This window comes from Palaemon carinicauda, unplaced genomic scaffold, assembly GCF_036898095.1.
Source record: "Palaemon carinicauda isolate YSFRI2023 unplaced genomic scaffold, ASM3689809v2 scaffold175, whole genome shotgun sequence".
In the NCBI taxonomy this organism is placed as follows: domain Eukaryota; kingdom Metazoa; phylum Arthropoda; class Malacostraca; order Decapoda; family Palaemonidae; genus Palaemon; species Palaemon carinicauda.
Window position 1 is genome coordinate 42,924 of NW_027169314.1, and position 19,808 is coordinate 62,731.

Sequence of the window (19,808 nt, forward strand, 5' to 3'; positions counted from 1 at the left end):
TTTGTAAGTCGAATGTTTGTGAATCGAATGTTTGTAAGTCGAATATTTGTAAGTCGACTGATTGTAAGTCGAATGTTTGCAAGTCGACTGATTGTAAGTTGCATGTTTGTAAGTCGAATGTTTGTAAGTCAAATTGTAGGTTGCATGTTTGTAAGTCGAATTGTAGGTTGAATTTTGTAAGTCGAATTGTAGGTTGAATTTTGTAAGTTGAATGTTTGCAAGTTGAATGGTTGTAAGTCAAATTGTAGGTTGAATTTTGTAAGTCAAATGTTAGGAAGTCAAATGTTTGTAAGTCGAATGTTTGTAGGTCGAATGTTCGTAAGTTGAGTACCTTCTGTAACACATAACCTTTAATAATTAAACCCATCTCTTTTAATAAACATCAGGCGAAATAATACCAATTCATAAGTTTACTGCTTTATTCACTTCTTTTGTGCATTTAAAAAAAATTCAATATGAAATCTATGCAAAAAAGACTATAAAAATATACAAGCAATTATGAAAAGAGATTTTCTTTTTATAATTAATGTCAGGAGAAACGGGCCGACTGTAACTCGCGGAACAATTTTTTCGTCGGGTTAGGTTTTCCTTCCTGCTGACTCAGCACGCGTCGGCAATCAAATAAAGAAAACGACGAACGCCAGATTCACGATATCTACAAAATAGAATTTTCATATCTATTCACTTTGTAATAATAATAATGATAATAATAATAATAATACATTAATTATATTAAAGTCTGAGAATCACAATAGATTTTCGTAATCCTAACGTAACACCCAACAAGCTAAAACAGTTGAAGAGCGAATCTATATACATTGTATTTTTTTTTTTTTTTTTTTATATTCATAAGAATGTCAGCACCTTGCAAAGAGGAATATTTTAATCACTGGAGAGGAAATAATAATAATAATAACTTCATTACAGCAACAACATTAATAACAGTTAGATAAAATAACTCGGAAAAACAATTTTTCAAACAGAAACACAAAAGTAGATTGATTAAAATATCGAGCAATACTCAAATTGTTAGAATACACTAGCAGTGAATCTGATCTTTCGATGTATTATACAAGAGTTTTCCACGAATGCGTCAGTATATAGGTAAGTCTCGCTGGATTACTGAATGCATATGAACATTTACATCGTATCGAATAAGCACACGTGATAGAAATAACTCTAAGCCGTATACATTTTACAATGAATGGATGTATACGTATGCAAAACCAGTTTTATAATGAACGTATTTTGTACTGAATTACTGTACAGCATGTGGAAAACATATTTACTCAACAAGAGATTTATACAATATTGAACTATTTGGGAATGGGCCATTTGAGTATTGCTACTATAAGAAAAAAAAATATTATGAAAACCTCTCAGTGACTAAAAAGAAGATTAACATAAGTCATTATCATTACACATTTCTTTTTGTTTTAAACATGGCATAGTTTATGTCGGACACGAAGCGAGTACGTGCGTACTCCGAAGGAAAGAGAACAGTATTCAAACAACCTGTTTCATAAAGACAACCGAGGAACAAGGCAGAAGCTTTGCAAAAATGACGAATTGACAATGGCCTCCCACCTCCACACATGAGAGAAGATGTTGCATGCAAAGGGCCCACTATGGTAATAAATGATTCTCTGGGAATATTACTGTAGTTAAATATACCCTAGGAAGCTACTGAAGGAACCTTCCATCAGGATGACATAAGCTGAGCCCAAAAATGAACTCTGGAATTTAGCTTGCAAGCTACGGATGTGTTTCAAGTTAGTTGATTTGGTATCATATTTTGAAAAACGTATAGTACGCAAGTACGTTGCATTTGTTAAATTGAGTTTGTCTCTCATATATTGAAAAACGTATAGTACGCAAGTACGTTGCACTTGTTTAATTGAGTTTATCTCTCATATTTTGAAAAACATATAGTACGGAAGTACGTTGCAATTGTTTAATTGATTTTGTCTCTCATATATTGAAAAACCTATAGTACACAAGTACGTTGCATTTGTACGCTCTAGTAAATGGCTTATGGAAATCAATTATGAGTAATATTTGCTCTGCAAATATGACAAATATTGGAAAACAAAATGGTTAAAGACGAGCTTCAGAAATAGAAATACAATTTGATAATCAATATCTTTTTTGTTTCTTTAAATGGGCCTTATATTCCATTACTAGATTCACATATATCCATTGAATATGAAGTTCACTAGAGTCATATGAAATAGAAATATAGCAGGGTACAGTACTCATGAAATTGGAAAAATCCAAGTTCAAGTTTACAAAACCCAAAAATTTATACTTGGTATACTTTTCATTTATGGCGGGGGCATATTAACATAGATCTCTAAGAGAATAGAACAGCATTAGCTGACAGCCAATAGATTACCTAAATACACTAGAATTTTACTGGATTTTTTCCCTAAAAGAGTCCTATCTGTACACAGCAGTCAACATTTAAACATCCTTTCTATAAAACATTAGAAAAGACAATATAAATTGAAATCTTTGATCCATATTGCCAATGGAGTGTGGAGTATTTTGAATACAATAACTAGAGAAGATTAAAATAGATTAATAAATTAATTGATGAGCAAAAGACTAAAGATAAATAACAACTCAGAGACCAATGGAGCTATACCACTGTCGTATCGTCAGAATCGCCAGCAAAGGCCTTTGTTTACATTTACCATCCTACAACTTCTTCTTCTTCAACAATTAACACTAGAATGTAAGAAGTTTATCCTTGCCACAGAATCTAGAGAGGCGAAGGCTCACTACCTTGGTACTTTACCTACAACTAATATGGAAAAAGACTCAACTATGGTGAGTATATGGTACCACTCACTCACTCACTGTCACACTCTCCCTTTCTGTCACTCTTTGGTTTCTAGGAAGCTCTCACTCCCTCTGGGTAGAACGAGAAGCGAAGAGGGTGAAGATGAGTTCACAATTCTTCATTCGCGTGATTGCATGAACATTTCAGATACAATGTACAGTAATTTTTCAACCGCACGTTAGGTGCAGGGAAAACTGTGCCTATACACAAATAAATAAATAAGTAACATATACAAAGAAAAGGAATATTCTCATATAAGGGCTCTCTTTGGTGGTTTAAAATCTTTGACTGCCCGTTGGAAAACCGATATAGCTGTATAGTTACTGCTTACGTACATATTAATATGTACATATATGTATGTATAAAAAAACATTGTATATACTAAACATAAACAAGAGTCAAAATACATACATACATCATACATATGTACATATTCAAGTGTGTACAAATATGTATGTATTCAAAAACATTGTATACACTAAACATAAACAAGAGTTAAAATACATACATACATCATACACACATATTTTGGGATTGTATAAAAAAATCCTCATCCAAGTTAAAAGGGACTTGATAAAGTATGCACATAATTCTGATGATTAAACCTTACATTAAGGGTGCCATAAAAAGGTACATCCTTAAACAGATTCAATTTAATTTTAAGAACTTAAAAAGAAAATTGGCCCCCAAATTCTACACGATCAGCTGACACACATTCTACCATCCATGAATGTTAAAAGTTAATGTCACATTTCGTGTAGCTGGCTACAAATAAAAGAAATGGAAATAAAAAAAGAAAACAGTATTGCTTCTAGGGTTTTTGATCCGTGAAATAATTTAAAATGTACAAAAATAAAAAGATATCACAATGAACAGGATCTAACCCCGTTGTGTTTTCGTATCATTTACATTTCTTAAAAAAAAAATCAGTCGAAGAGTATCCAAGGGAAAACGACACATGTGGTTCTAAAAAAAAAAATTTACATTTTGAACATCATGCAAAGAGCAAATGCCTTAAAATAAAGTTGTTTATATTTTCAAGCACCGTTTCCATATTTGTTTGCTCATTGTGCTTGCCTGCACGCGCACGCAAACTGCATTTCGGTCGCCTCCCTGCTCGTGGGCAATCTCAAGACATAGCGTTCTTGCCAAGCACAGAAGGACCACTCGAAGGACCTCCTACTGTTCTCAAGACGCGTTCTTGCCAAGCACAGAAGGACCACTCGAAGGACCTCCTATTGTTCTCAAGACGCGTTCTTGCCAAGCACAGAAGGACCACTCGATCAAAGGACCTCCTACTGTTCTCAAGACGCGTTCTTGCCAAGCACAGGAGGACCACTCAAAGGAACTCCTACTGTTTGAAACTCGCGGTCCCTCTCATGGGCGTGAGGTTTTCCTTCTCAGAGTCCGAATCCTCCGACAGGGAGGAGGTGCCGTCGGATTCGGTAGGGGCCGGGGAAGGCGAGGACACGTTGCCAGTGTCGTTGGAGGCTAGGCTGTCCTCTTCCTCCGACGGGAGGTTGTTCCCGCAGGGGATCTTGTACTCCGGCAAGGAAGAGGAGGACGAGACGGACATGATCCCTTGGGAACCGGGTACCACAACCTGCAAGGTAAAAGACATTCGTTAGTATTATTATTATGAGTATTATTATTATTACTATTGTTAACATTATTATTTTTATTATTATTATTATCATTACTATTATTATCATAATCATTATAATTATTATTGTTATAATTATTACTACTATTATTATTAGCCAAGCTACAACCCTAGTTGGAAAAGCAAGATGCGATAAGCCCCAACAGGGAAAAATAGCCCAGTGAGGAAAAGATATAAGGGATAAGTGTTTGATATAAGAAGCCCATAAGGGCTCCAACAGGGAAAAAGGACGACATGCCTCGAAGACCCCCCTAACCCCCCCCCCCCAAAAAAAAAAAAAAAACTCCGGACTCACCTCATAGAGTTGAGCCTGGGAGCGAATGTTGTCCAAAACGGGTCTGTTTTCGGGATTGGTGAGAACGGAGAGTACGAACGATCTAGTCTCCTTCTGCAGGTTCTCGATCTCCTTCTGGAGGTCCTGGTTCTTCCTCAGGAGTTCGGCCGTCTTCATGGTGATGTCTAGAAGGCCCGAATGTCTCAGTGCCTGGAAGAGAGACGGAATTGGTTAGGTTTAAGGTGCAAAGGTTACAAAGTGTATCTACAGATAAGTAGTTAAAGGTTTCTCTTCATTATAAATATAAACAAAAATGAATTATTTTATAGTATATTTCATTCACTTCATTTTTTATGTATTTCGATGTATTTGTTATAATTCTTATCTAATTAACTGAATTTCATTGATTTAACGTAATTATATGCATTGATTTATGTTTTATGTTAATTTTTTAGCTCCGATGATAGAAAATATTCCCGAAAGCTTAGCAAATAAAATGTCAAAAAGCTGAAGTATCTACTTTCTTTCGCCCTTCTACTAAACATGAATTTCCAATTTATCACTTATTTAATTCTGTCTCATTGTTTGTATGCTTTGAAAGCAAATTCTGAAGGATCATTTAAAAAATTAATTAATTGATAATTCTGAGAACTAAACATTTTGGTTCAAATTCAATACCATCATTGCTTTCAATAAATTTCATCCAGAAAATATATAGAAAGTATTTTCTATTGTGTGTTCAATCCATTGTGTGTCTGTGTGTTTTTAATAAATACAATGATCTCGTGTGTGTTTTTTATAAACACAGTGATCTTATGCGTTTATTAAACACAATCATCATGTGTTTAATACACACGATGATCTTGTATGTCTATTAGATAGAATGATGTTGTGTGTTTAATAAACGCAATGATTTTGTGTGCGTGTACGTGTGTTTAATAAACATAACAATCCCGTGTAATTTTAATAAACAAAATGATATTGTGTGTTTCACAAGCACATTGATTTCGCTTATATTTAATAAGCACAATGGATCATGCATTTTTGTCTAATAAATACAATGATATTGTATGTTTAATAAGCACAATGATACTGATCGTGTGTATTTAATAAACAAAATGACCATGGTTGTGTATGTTAAATAAACACAATGCTACTAGACCTCTTTTAAGCCCCTCCCACTCTATTTTCAGGACTCAAAGGACCCTAACTCACCTCAGCAGTCCTCAGGAACCTCTTCCTCCTATGCTCATAGGATTCCCGAATCTTCGCCGTCGAAGACGAGGCTGAAGACGAAGATCCTGAAGACGAAGAAGTGCCATGGAGACGAGTCCTTTTGACGATTTCCTCATCCTCCGTGTCTGACGTGCTGGCGTAGACGCTGGGCGTGGCGGGAAACCTGTTATTATTACTACTGCTGCTACTCCTTTCGGTTGAAGAAGCCGCTGACGAGCTGAGCCTTTCGCTCCGCTGGGTTTTGGAGCTCCTGAGGGACCAAGGGCTCCGGGGACGTCCGCTGTCCTCGCTGGCGACTGATATGCGGCGCTTCATTCGCCGGCAGGTGGTGGGAGGGGGTTCAACTGGTTCCTGCAGAAGGGAGAACAGTGTTAGTGATAGTTTTTTAAAGATTAATCTACAAAATACAGTTAATAGACGAAATGTGGCGGTGAAACACCGTAGACTTATCTGACACCGTGAAAACATATGGTGAAATCCCGTAGACTTTTTCATCTCAACTATATTCAAGTAGCCCCCATAGATTTCTTTTTTAACCCATCTGTTTGCCACCCTTCACGTGCAATGACTAACACGTGGAAGGGAAGTGAGATGCAGGTGATACGGGAGGGGTGGTTGGAAGGGAATCATTGGAGGGAAGGTTTTCCTTTAGTCCCTCCCTTACCCTTCGAAGGGTCACTGTACCCATAATGATTATAATCTTTTTTTTTATTTCAGGTCCGTTACCCTTTATTTTTTTCTCGTCTCCTCCCCCATTCACTCTCAACCTTTGAGAGAGAGAGAGAGAGAGAGAGAGAGAGAGAGAGAGAGACATTCTTAAGATTTAACATTTTCATCCATTCCAGTAAGAGAGAGAGAGAATTACACAACATTCCCATTCATAAAATCCGTTACTATCTACAACTACTTTCCCCAATAACCTTCTACAACTCACTAGTCCATTCATACATAGTATTTTATCTTTCTTATTCACAGAGCAAAAATCTCTCTCTCTCTCTCTCTCTCTCTCTCTCTCCCCGTGAGAAAGTGATGTCAAAGCTCTCTCTAACGCTGCAATCCACGTGACATCCATTTTGCCATCGGCAAACGTACACACACACACACACACACAATCTCTCTCCCTAATATGGCCGTCTTTTAATGTATAAAGGCTTCTTCTCCAAGCTTAGATCACAGCATAGTAGATGGAGTGTCACATGAAAGCTACAGAATTCCACTTACATACATACATACACACGTGTATATATATATATATATATATATGTAACATGAAAACCTAAAATCCGTAATATTATAGAAATTATACAATAATCATGACAAATTACCGCATTATTATTATTATTATTACTTGCTAAGCTATAACCCTAGTTGGAAAAGTAGGATACTATAAGCCCAAGGGGTCCAACAGGGAAAATAGCCCTGTGAGGAAAAGTAAAATGGAAAAATAAATTATTTTAAGAGCAGCAACAATAAAATAAATATTTCCTATTTATTTATTATTATTACTATTAGTATTATTATTATCAACAATAACAACAACAAAAACAACAAAATAAACAGAACCAAACGTAAAATGAACGTCGAAGTCTTGACCAACCAAATCTCCTTAGAACCAACACATTTTCTAACAGGTGCGGTATTTGTAAACACGGGGTCTGTTCGTTCGTACGTACGTGTGTGTTCGCTGCTCCACCAACGTGATAGGGGGAGTCGTTATACTAAGAAGTCGAGGGGGGGGGGGTAGGAGGAGGTGTGGATTTTCATATTCTTGCTTTGGATAGTTTTAATAATAATAATAATAATAATAATAATAATAACTTGAGCTTAATATCAATAGTTCTATGGAAATATCAATTTATTGAATTTAATAATTGGATTATAATTGTGTATTTCTTGTAGATATACCTACACATACACTATCATTATTATCATTATAATTATTAGTATTAGTATTAGCTAAGCTACAACCCTAGTTGGAAAAGCAGGATGCTATAAGCCCGAGGGCTTCAACAGGGCAAAAATAGCCCAGTGAGGAAAGAAAATAAACTACAAAGAAATAAGGCACTTTTAAAAATAACTTTTAGGAACGGCATATTTATATATACAGTATATATATATATATATATATATACACTACGATCATTTTGAAAAATTTGACATTTTAAAAAATGCCCAGCCATTATGAAAAAAGACCAAATTCGTTGCCAATTTGCAAAATGACCTAAACATCTCCACATTTTACAAAAGGGCCAAGATTTTTAGTCCATTTACAAAATCATCACTATCATCGTTGGTAAGGATACAAAATTTCCAATCATCATAGTAGGTTAGGTTAGGTTAGGTTAGCTATTTGCTGATATAAGATTTTGCAACCTTACTAACGATGCTACTGATGATTTTGCAAATGGACCATAATCTGGTGGTATGGTTGGTAGAGACCTGGCCTTTCATTTGAAGGGGCTAGGGTTCGATCCCAGCATGAGATAGAAATTTATTTCTATTTTAGCATGATATTGTGTTGATTTTCAGCCATATATATATATATATATATATAATTTATATGCATATATATACCCATATATATACACACACACACACACACACATATATATATATATATATATAGTCCAGCGCAGGACAAACCCCTCAGACAAGTCCTTACTCATATTTGGCGTTTGGTCATATTAAACCCCACGATGACCAACTACGGATTGGTGATGGTCGAGACTTTAGCCTGATCTTCACAGCAAACCAACCTAGTATGGGTGCCCATGACCAGCACAGCTTTGCTGATCACATCAATACACAAACCCTTTCATCACTTTCTCTCTCTCTCATAACAGCATTGTTGTTGTCAAGACAAGGCCTAGACAAGCAGCATCAGCTGTCACTAGCAACCCCGGTTGCTATGGCAACGGGATAGCGTCTCTCCTGAAAAGGTTTGCCAAGGTTTTCCAAATGAGAAAAGGCCAACGTATGATCAACTACAGCTTTAAAAGGCCAACGTAATAGTATAAAAAGGCCGAGAATATAGCATTAAAGGCTAATATTTCAAAAAGGCCAAATTTAAGTATCTAGCACGAAAAAATGCCAAATTTTGAGGGTTTTTTTGGGGCCAGAAAAAAGACAAATTGGCAACCCTGCTTCTGACCACCAATGGCTGTGGATGTCAATTCGTTACAAAAAGATGTCGAGAGAGTATTATAAACATCACGACGTCACCCGCTTACGTTTGGGCGTTATTTAGCCTTCTCAAGTCACGTGGGAACGGGAGAGAGAGAGAGAGAGAGAGAGAGAGAGAGAGAGAGAATCTTCTATACTCTTTAATATGTCGATTTTCTAATAAGGACGTGTTATTGTTATCATTATTATTATTACTAGCTAAACTATAACCCTAGTTGGAAAAGCAGGATGCTATAAGCCCAAGGGTTCGAGCAGGAGAAAATAGTCCAGCGAGGAAAGGAAATAAGGAAATAAATATACAAGAGAAGTAATTAACAATTAAATAAAGCAGTAACAATATAATAAAGCTTATATATAAAATCAAAACTAAAAAACATGAGGAAAAGAAATAAGATAGAATAGTGTGCCTAAATGTACCCTCAAGCAAGAGAACTCAAATCCAAGATTGTAGAAGATCATGATACAGACGCTATGGCACTACCCAAGACTAGAGAACAATGGTTATCAACAATATCACTCTTGAAAAATCAAAAGAACACAACAGCAGATGGAGAGTTCCGGAGTTCATTCAGAGAGAGAGAGAGAGAGAGAGAGAGAGAGAGAGAGAGAGAGATATGACGTCACATCCGTTTCCGCTGTACGGTATACAAACATTCCATCTGTTCTTAGCGCGGAAACATATTTCCTTCTGCGGCCGTAGATCGCCTGCTTTCTGAGAGAGAGAGAGAGAGAGAGAGAGAGAGAGAGAGAGAAAGATCCGATCACGTGATGGAGCCACGTGGTAAAATCGATTCCACTGAATGCCCCTCCCCCCCTCTCTCTCTCTCTCTCTCTCTCTCTCTAGGAAATAGGGGTTAATCCATTTACGTTTGTTCCCATTATATGTTCATGTTTGTTTAGTTATCCAGGTTACAAACATGTATAAAATGAGAGAGAGAGAGAGAGAGAGAGAGAGAGAGAGACCTTTTAACAAAGTTAAGCCTCGTCTATAGACATGCCTTAGGCCTAAACATAATCCCGCGACGTTAGGCTTATTCAAGAACAACCGTGTATCCAGTGACACCCCTTATTTGTCTGACCTATAGGCCTACGAAGCAGGCGATTGAGGGGAATAGATAGGCCTAAAAGTTAGTCTCTTAGGCCTCTTGGTCTGTAGTTACTGATTAAGAATGTGATTAAGAATGAAGTAATAGTCTTATGGCTAAGGTGAAATGATGTAATGTCATCTGGACTATCGGTGTTATAATTCTGATGGATGGTGCAAATACTATAGTGTATACTACACTCTAATTACACTAGTGACTACACCATGGAGACACAGACTCAGCCTTGGCTACACTGGGTGTATCACACCCCGTGCAAGACCTTGAACGACAACATTATCAATTCATTTCCGAGCTTCCATTTGTTTGCCTGCATCAGGCAAATGGCACCGTCTGGCTTTTGTTTTTTGAAGCGGAGATATATTGACAGGGACAGTTCCGTGATAATGGTGTTCTAATACTATTATTATTATTAGTAGCTAAGCTACAACCCTTGTTGGAAAAGCAGGATGCTATAAGCCCGAGGGGGCAAATAGAGAAAAATAGCTCAGTGAGGAAAGGAAACAAGGAATGAAATATACAAGAGAAGGAATAAGGAATATTTTTAAGAACAGCAACATTAAATTATATCCTTCATATATAAATACCTTAACGTGGTGAAAGGGTTTGCGTATAGCCACGATCAGAAAAGCTGTACTAGTCACGGCTACCCATAACTAGGTTGGTTTGCTTTGAGCGACCAGACAAAAGTTAAAACATTAAGTTTTTTTTTTTAGATGTATAACGTTACAAATATTTTTATTGTTATAATTATATCATTATTAAATGAATAAATTACTATATTTAGGGAAAAACATCTTCATATTACAATATGTTATTTAGTTATAAGATAATTATTTACTAAAATTTATTTCATATTATACCGGTATACATCTTTAATAGAGAGATTAAAAAGCTTGTGAAAGATCTCTCTCTCTCTCTCACTTTTAAATCCAACATTATGAAATAATCACTGAAGCCTTCAAATAGATTGACAACAACGAGGTAACTGCTTATAAATCAACAAAATATATTCCCTTAACTAGTCAGGGCCACCCACACTAGGTTGGTTTGCTGTAAGCGATCAGACGAAAGTCTCCCACCATCACCAATCCGCAATGGCCAGCATGGTGATGAAAACTGGCATGTCTGAGGCTTTTCACTTGTAGTGGACCAGAAACAGCTGCATATATATATATATATATATATGCCTGGACATTTAACCTGTTGGTGACATCTGAGTCCCGGTCAAAGTCGTTAGTTTCTTTAATCGCTGCAACCTAACCATCCTTGGGAGCTAAGGATGGAAGATTTGGGGGAGCATATACTGTAGGTCTATCTGCTATGTCATCAGCAACCATTGCCTGGCCCTCCTTAATCCCAGCTTAGGTGGAAACGGGGAGTGGCGCTAATCATATATATATATATATATATATATACATACATTATTAACTTGTACTAGCATAAAAAATGAATGTAAGAGTAACTGCGTAATTAAATATATAAATAAATATACAAACAACTACAACAGCTCAGAAATGTCTGCTCAAGGCTACTGCGGTGTGAAGCAGCCTCGTGGTGATGTGCTTTTGGGGAGAGAGAGAGAGAGAGAGAGAGAGAGAGAGAGAGAGAGAATGCAATTCATGTCACTAGTCACATGGCACTAGTGTTTAAAACCTCTACAATATACAATTTACTGGGGTAAGCCCCTCTTTCTACGTTCTACATAATAACCAACAATATTCTCTCTCTCTCTCTCTCTCTCTCTCTCTCTCTCTCTCTCTCTTCATTTGTCCCCTAAATTCAACGTGATAATGGATGTCACATTGCGTTGCCCTTCTTAAAACATTTTGGCAACTGCTCACACTTGACTCTGTGGTTGCTTGTGCCTTACCAGGTAAGGAGGGAAAGGGGGGGAGGGGGAGACGGAGGGTCATTCTGTAGGGTAAAGCTACATATATTTCACTGTTCTTAACGTACAAACATTCAACATTTCTAATCTACCTATCTGCGCATTCAAACATAGCCTAAATATTCATACATTCATGTCCTCTCTCTCTCTCTCTGCCCACACCCTTCTCACAGACGGTTGGAAGCCGGTCCTTTTTTAGGGTGTGTGGGGTGTATGTGTATGCGTGCGTGCGTGCATGTGTGTGTGTAAGGGCTCAGACAAGTGTTGCTTGCTTGATCACTGCTTGGCTGGCGGTGTAGACTTTCTAGGAAGTCGAAGTCATTTTGGCTCCTACGTCTGGCAGCGTTTTCTATGCTTTTTTTTTTTAAGTTGGGAGATTGTAATTATGTATACCATCTCTCTCTCTCTCTCTCTCTTACTTTAAGCAATGTGATACATTAGACCAATAATCAATGTACAGGAATGTTCCACATGACTAAATGGGAGAGAGTGAGAGGTTGGAGTGAGAGGAAGGAGTAAATCAAACCCAGGGAGAGTCGAGAAGGGCAAACGTAAAGGAGAGAGAGAGAGAGAGAGAGAGAGAGAGAGATTTAAAAAGCTTGTGAAAGACCTCTCTCTCTCTCATCACAGTCATCTTTCACAATATCAACTTTAAAAAAGGCACGTGTCCTAACCAAGACGAGAGAGAGAGAGAGAGAGAGAGAGAGAGAGAGAGAGCAACGAATACAATCTGTATCCCCCTTGATAACGTCGCAAGGCTATGAGCTTTATGTATTCGCAACTTCGCTTGCATGCAAGCAGTCTCTCTCTCTCTCTCTCTCTCTCTCTCTCTCAACAAGGGTCTGCTGTACTTGCCAATCCGCCTCTCCTGGTAATCGAACTCCAAGCAAGATAAAGATAATCAAATCAAGCAAGCACGCAAAAACCCCTAAGCCAAGAACGCAAGCAAAAATCTAACACAGACCACCGCATTGAAGGCAAAACTTCAAAACCGGAAATACCATGATAGTGACAGACATCCCTGGGTTAAACCCCTTCAAAGACCCCTTTGAGGAGCTGGGAGTGATATGCCCCTAGCTCACCCCCTTTCCCCTGCAAAGGAAGGGGGTGGGCACCAGTCTAGGGCACCCCAGGAGTCCCTTTTCACGTGGCTTGGACCAGCACAGCTAATAAACCAAAAGGTCAACAAGTATTAAAGCGAGTACCAGTTCATGTTCAACTCGCGAGCACGCGAAAGTTCATTGGATAGAACAAGGGGTTCACTGCACGTTCACGTGAACTAACACGTGGCGTCGGAGAGAACAGACGCGTAGGCCTACACATATGGCTAGGTTTAAATATAAGAAAAGAATGAGTTTACAAATGGCTCGATTTAAATTTAAATAAAAGAACAGTGAGAATATAACAGCTAGAGACGGACCAGGTGGAGGACATGGCACCTAGACATAGATAGATATAGATAGATAGATAAGAGAAGCATAGGCCTACATATGGCTCGATTTAAATATAAGAAAAATGTGGCCTACACATGACTAAATATAAGAGAAGTATAGACCTATAGGTCGGTTTGAATATAAGAAAAGCATAGGCCTACATATGGCTTGATTTAAATATACGGAAAACGTAGGCCTACACATGGCAGTTTTAAATATAAGAAAAGTATGTCCACACTTGACTATTCAAATATAAGAGAAGCATATGCTTATAGCTCGGTTTAAATATAAGAGAAGCATAGGCCAACAAATGGCTGGTTTTATTAAAAAACGAAGGCCTACACATAACTGGTTTTAAATATAAGACAAGTATAGGCCTACACAAGTCTGTTTTTAAATATAAGAAAAGCATAAGCATATACATGGGTGAGTTATTACTTGGCGGTTTCAGTCGACTGATGATGGTCGCAGAATCGTTATCAGCGCCAGATATATTCAACAGCAAGTTTGAATATGAGAGTGACAGCTGTTTTGTCTTTATTAAGAAGCCATCCTAGGATATGGAAACCTCTCTCTCTCTCTCTCTCTCTCTCTCTCTATATATATATATATATATCTGCCTCTCTCTCTCTCTCTCTCTCTCTCTATATATATATATATATATCTGCCTCTCTCTCTCTCTCTCTCTATATATATATATATATATAGAGAGAGAGAGAGAGAGAGAGAGAGAGAATTCTGTAACCCAACCTTCATCATAGACTTAAAAGCGCACGGCAACCTCAACGTGACCGATTTTAGGCTTAAGACAGGCCCTAGGATACAGGTCCTCTTAGCCAAGACCTAACACGTGACTAAGAAAACGTATAGGCCTAAATTATTTAGAACAGGTTATACACAATCTTATAATTAGATCTACCCCTTGAGATATTTCTTAGGATATTGTAGATAATTTTAAACTCACATAGGCCTAATAATAAATTAGGTTCTACTATTTGTAGGTATTGTAGAAGTTTTAGACCTATTACTAAAATACTTTCCTCGCAATATGCTAATAGGCCTGTTTCTAAAACTATTCAGTACTATTCTCTAGTATAATTATTATTACTTCTTAAGCTACAACCCTAGTTGAAAAAGCAGGATGCTATAAGCCCACAGAAAATAGCCCAGTGAGGAAAGGATAAAATATTTTAAGAACAGTAACAATATTAAAATAAATATTTCCTATAAACACTATAAAATTTTTAACGAAACAAGAAGAGAAATTAGATAGAATAGTGTGACCGAGTATACCCTCAAGCAAGAGAACTCTAACCCAAGACAGTGGAAGACCATGGTACAGAGGCTATGGCACTACCCAAGATTAAAGGACAATGGTTTGATTTTGGAGTGTCCTCCTAGAAGAGCTGCTTACCGTAGCTAAAGAGTCTCTTCTACCGTTACCAAGAGGAAAGTAGCCACTGAACAATTACAGTGCAGTAGTTAACCCCTTGGGTGAAGAACTGTTTGGTAATCTCAGTGTTGCCAGGTGTATGAGGACAGAGGAGAATATGTGAAGAATATGCCAGACTATTCAGTGTGTATGTAGGCAAAGGTAAAATGAACCTTAACCAGAGAGAAGGATCCATTGAAGTACTGTCTGCCCCGTCAAAAGACCCGGTAACTCTCCAGCGATAGCATCTCAACGGGTGGCTGGTGCCCTGGCCATCCAATCTTTCTCTTGATTAAATGTAATCTTTCACAGATGGTTCAATTCCTTATAAAATATTCACAAGATTATATTACGTTGACATTCCCACTCCAAGCTGACCCTAAGCTGTAATTTAAAGCCTTTATAAGCATCCACAGATGGTGCTTCAAAGAACTGAAGGCCCACAGAAAGAGAGAGAGAGAGAGAGAGAGAGAGAGAGAGAGAGACTGTAAGCTCAAGGAAAGGGCTGCACACCTTTAAGAATATATTTGCAATATTTAATATAATTACGTCTCTCTCTCTCTCTCTCTCTCTCTCTCTCTCTCTCTCTCTCCTACAATACACAGAACACAAATCAATCAATATACGATAAAATTAAAAACAACTCTCTCTCTCATCCATGCAAATTCTGAGAAAACCAAAGCAATGACGTCAACAACAATAAATAAACGGGAAAAAAAAACATCACAACGGCTCATTCGCCGAAACTATTCACAAGTGTAAAGAAAAATGACTGCAAGCGGCGAACAGTCCCCAACACGTGACTGCTGATCTACTTTTTCGGGTGAGGGGCCGAATGATTGCGTGCGCGCGAGCACACTCGCCTCACGAATGGACCGGAGCAACAGCTTTTCGTCAGAGAGAGAGAGAGAGAGAGACAGAGAGAGAGAGAGAGAATCTATGAATAGGAAAGACGTAAACAAATTGGTAAATGTAAAAATTTGAATAAAATAAATAAAGAATTGTAAATGAATAGACATGAAGAAAATGAGGATGCTAAACAGAAGAAAAATATAAGAATAAAGAATATGTGAGCGAGAGAGAGAGAGAGAGAGAGAGAGAGAGAGAGAGAGACTCTACGAAGGTCGGAATAAGTTAATGAATTAAAATCACGAAAATTTACGGACTGTGAATATAAATAAATAAATATATATGTTAAGTTTGAAAAAAAAATGTATTAACAAGAAGCAGTTAAATAATAAACATGGAAAATATATTGCAAGAATTTATACACCTATTTATAGTAACAAATATGTTACTATTTCTCTACGTCACAAGGTTAGTTACAACATCTTTAGTAATACTCAGTAATCGAAAGGTCTTGAGAAATAATGGGAGAGGTGTGTGGAAAATATATATATATATATATATATATACATATATACATATATATATTATATATATATATATATATATATATTAGCTACTCCTATTAGCTGTCATAGGACGAATAATGTAGCTTATCTTAGCTAGTAATAATAATAATAATAATAATAACTTAAAAATAATAATAATAACAATAATTCAAGAATAATTATTTACAGTAGAACATAGCAAAATATACTAACACATATACGCACGAATTAACAAACCATTTAAAGGAATCAACAATAAAATAAAATAATTTCTAGCAGGGAGAATACATAAAATATTCCTTAACTCATCATAATAAAAATTAATCTATAATATAATATAATTGTAAAATATTCTTACCTTCGGCAGGATAGTTTGAGTATCACAAACACTATTAGCGTACATTTCGATCATGTCCAAAACTCCAATACCCATTTTAAAACCCGGTAACGGGGGAATGGCGTTAGTTACTCTTATTTGAGAATTCAATAACGTTATTAATAATGTTTATAAGTTCATTATTTAAATGTTCGATGTACTGGTATTAAAGGGAGAGTGATCCTCTTTATCCGGACGCTGGCAATAAGATATTCTTATCCGGACGTTTTAAGAAATATTATCCGGACACTTTTTTTCAAAGATTTGGTGTCAGACAAATCCTTGATATCAAATTGTTATAGATTTTTCAATTTCTAAATTCACGGTAATTTGAATTAGAAAGCTGCAAGCACTTTTATATCCGTACACTCACTTGCTGTTTAATATTATTGGAATCACGCACACTTATGTATTTCCGTAAATATAGGGAAAATATGCGTAAACAGATGTGATGTAGGAGCGTAGAGACGTACACCTTTGCAATACGGTAACGTTGCACTAACTGGTTGACGGAACCGTGAAATGCCTAAAGATAAGACAGTCGTCTCTCCACGTTCACGGGGAAAAAATGTCGTACGGTATGGATGTTGTTTGGCCAGTAAAACATACCAGAGGATTTATACAATTTTTATCATATGGAAATAAAATATATATAAAATCACATTTACAGATTATTTATTATGTATATAAAATATTGCCTTTACTATCGACTGATTAAATATGAGAGTCGTGCGTCAGGCAGTGGCATCGTCCCTCCCATCTCACGGGTACACACGTTGAACAGCAAAAATTATATACTGTATGTATAAAATTCCATTGCCGGATTAATAAACACGAAAACAATATATTTTTAGGAATTAGTCAATTACGGATACTTAAACACAATTACAAACAACACAAACTTAGAAAATTACTGGAACAAACCAGTTTGTCTCAAACTTTGGCATAGCGAATACATGATTCATACATGAGGTTACTGGGTACAATATGTCTACACATGTATATATTACTGCCATGTTTGAATCTACTTTATTATTAAAAATGTATTTAATCCTTCAATAAATATACCCGTCTAAAAATTACAATATATTAGCTTTAAATACTAGGTCTGTAGATATATATATATATATATATATACCAAACCTTAATCCCAATATGATATATTTTCTAAACATGAAATACATTCTAAACTAATAAGATAAACTAAGATAGGCCTATGCATGTATTTTGATAATTATCTACATGTTAAATAGGCCTATAATAAGCATGTTTCTACCAGTGAGCTTAAAACTCTCTCTCTCTCTCTCTCTCTCTCTCTCTCTCTCTCTCTCTCTGTTGTCCCAGAATCGTATTAATTGTTATATAAGCCAACAAATACAGGATTACGTATTATGTAAATAGCTATCATTAGGGCTTATAAGTCATTACACATAATACAGCCATTTCCTGTTAAGTAATGAATGAAAATATAAAACTACAAAATCATTTTGTAGTTTGTGATCTGTGTATATTTTTTTTCGATGATAATGGTATTATTATTATTATTATTATTATTATTATTATTATTATTATTATTATTATTATTAACTACAATCCTAATTGAAACAGCAGGAACTATTCTGTGGAGATTTTCTTTTTAAATTCGGGTTTTCTTAATATTTCAATGAATTATATTTCAAAATCTATCAATATTATATAAATTACTTGAAAATTTTCTAAGTATTTCAATCTCCGTGATAATAATATTTATTCCTACATCTAAATTATTATCTAATAATCAAATCTTTGAATATAGGCCTACACTTATATGATATTTAAATTCTCCAGATAGTTGAATATAGGCCTACAGTTAAATGAATAGATTAATTTTTTCAACACTGAATATTATTATTATTATTATTAGCCAAGCTACAACCCTAGTTGGAAAAGCAAGATGCTATAAGCCCAAAGGCTCCAATAGGGAAAAATAGCCCAGTGAGGAAAAGAAATAAGGAAATAAAAAATGATGTGAACAAATTAAAATAAATCATTCTAAAAACAGTAACAACGTCAAAATAGATATGTCATACATAAACTATTAACAACGTCAAAAACAGATATGTCATACATAAACTATAAAAAGACTCATGTCAGCCTGGTCAACATAAAAACATTTGCTATTAAAGCTATTAAGAAAAAGAGAAAGTGAATTCTCTTATATAAATGCCCTTGGAATGTTGGCCCATAGTAACCCCTGTTCGTAGGCCTAACTCCGATCACATAAGCCTAACACATTTCCTGCAACGTGAGGAGAGTTTTATAGGCGGTGGGTTGCCAAATATTGTTTATGGGTGGATTTTACACACGCACACAAACACACACACACACACACACTAATGTATATACATACAAATATCATTGTAGTTTTTGCATAGGAATTTATCATGGAGAAATTAAAATTGTAAATAAATATCTTAATATTGTTTGAATAAACTGTATTTATAACAGTTGGTTGAGAGAGAGAGAGAGAGAGAGAGAGAGAGAGAGAGAGAGAGATGATTCACACAGTAAGTAATTTTTATCGAATATCGGTTAGTGTTTTACACTTGAGTAATCTCCATTTTCTGATTTAATTAGTACTGTTTCTAAGTGACAATTTAGATTGGTTGTCGAGTACGGTACTTTTTATATGAACGGTACGATGTTTCGACTCCTCGAGTTGCCACTTATACATTTAATTATTATTATTATTATTATTATTATTATTATTATTATTATTATTATTATTATTATCATTAGCCAATCTACACCCATAATTGGAAAAACAGGATGCTGTAAGGCCAAGGACTCCAACATGAGAAAATAGCTCAGTGAGGAAAAGAAATAAGTAAATAAATATGCCATTTGAGAGTATGAAATATTTGAAACACATATAGGCCTATGAAATAGGTACCATTATATGTAATTTAGTTTAGGCCCCGAACAATTTGTAAATCTTT

General features: G+C 35.9%; 1 protein-coding gene across 2 annotated transcripts; it reads right to left on the minus strand.

Moving 5' to 3' along the window:
• Positions 1 to 405: 405 nt before the first annotated feature.
• On the minus strand, positions 406 to 17,335 carry Cipc (Clock interacting protein circadian). Of its 2 annotated transcripts, XR_011042780.1 has the most exons (5): positions 16,813 to 17,335; positions 5,998 to 6,369; positions 4,804 to 4,992; positions 4,138 to 4,448; positions 406 to 4,077 (listed from the first exon to the last, which is right to left on the minus strand). XR_011042780.1 is itself a non-coding variant. In XM_068368231.1 (4 exons), exons 1-4 carry the CDS (start codon positions 16,885 to 16,887, stop codon positions 4,197 to 4,199), a joined length of 888 nt encoding a protein of 295 aa, XP_068224332.1. In that variant the 5' UTR covers positions 16,888 to 17,335; the 3' UTR covers positions 406 to 4,196. The 2 variants fall into 2 exon arrangements, 1 of the variants encoding a protein (XP_068224332.1); XM_068368231.1 differs by having other exon boundaries at positions 406 to 4,448.
• Between the last annotated feature and the right edge of the window lie 2,473 nt (positions 17,336 to 19,808).

Excerpts from the sequence above, each read along its gene's own strand:
- Cipc (XM_068368231.1), bottom strand. The coding sequence starts at position 16,887 with ATGGGTATTGGAGTTTTGGACATGATCGAAATGTACGCTAATAGTGTT. Across the intron at positions 4,993-5,997 it reads GGTTCCTGAGGACTGCTGAG|GCACTGAGACATTCGGGCCT; the intron begins GTGAGTTAGGGT and ends TCTCTCTTCCAG. Across the intron at positions 4,449-4,803 it reads CCCAGGCTCAACTCTATGAG|GTTGTGGTACCCGGTTCCCA; the intron begins GTGAGTCCGGAG and ends TTTACCTTGCAG.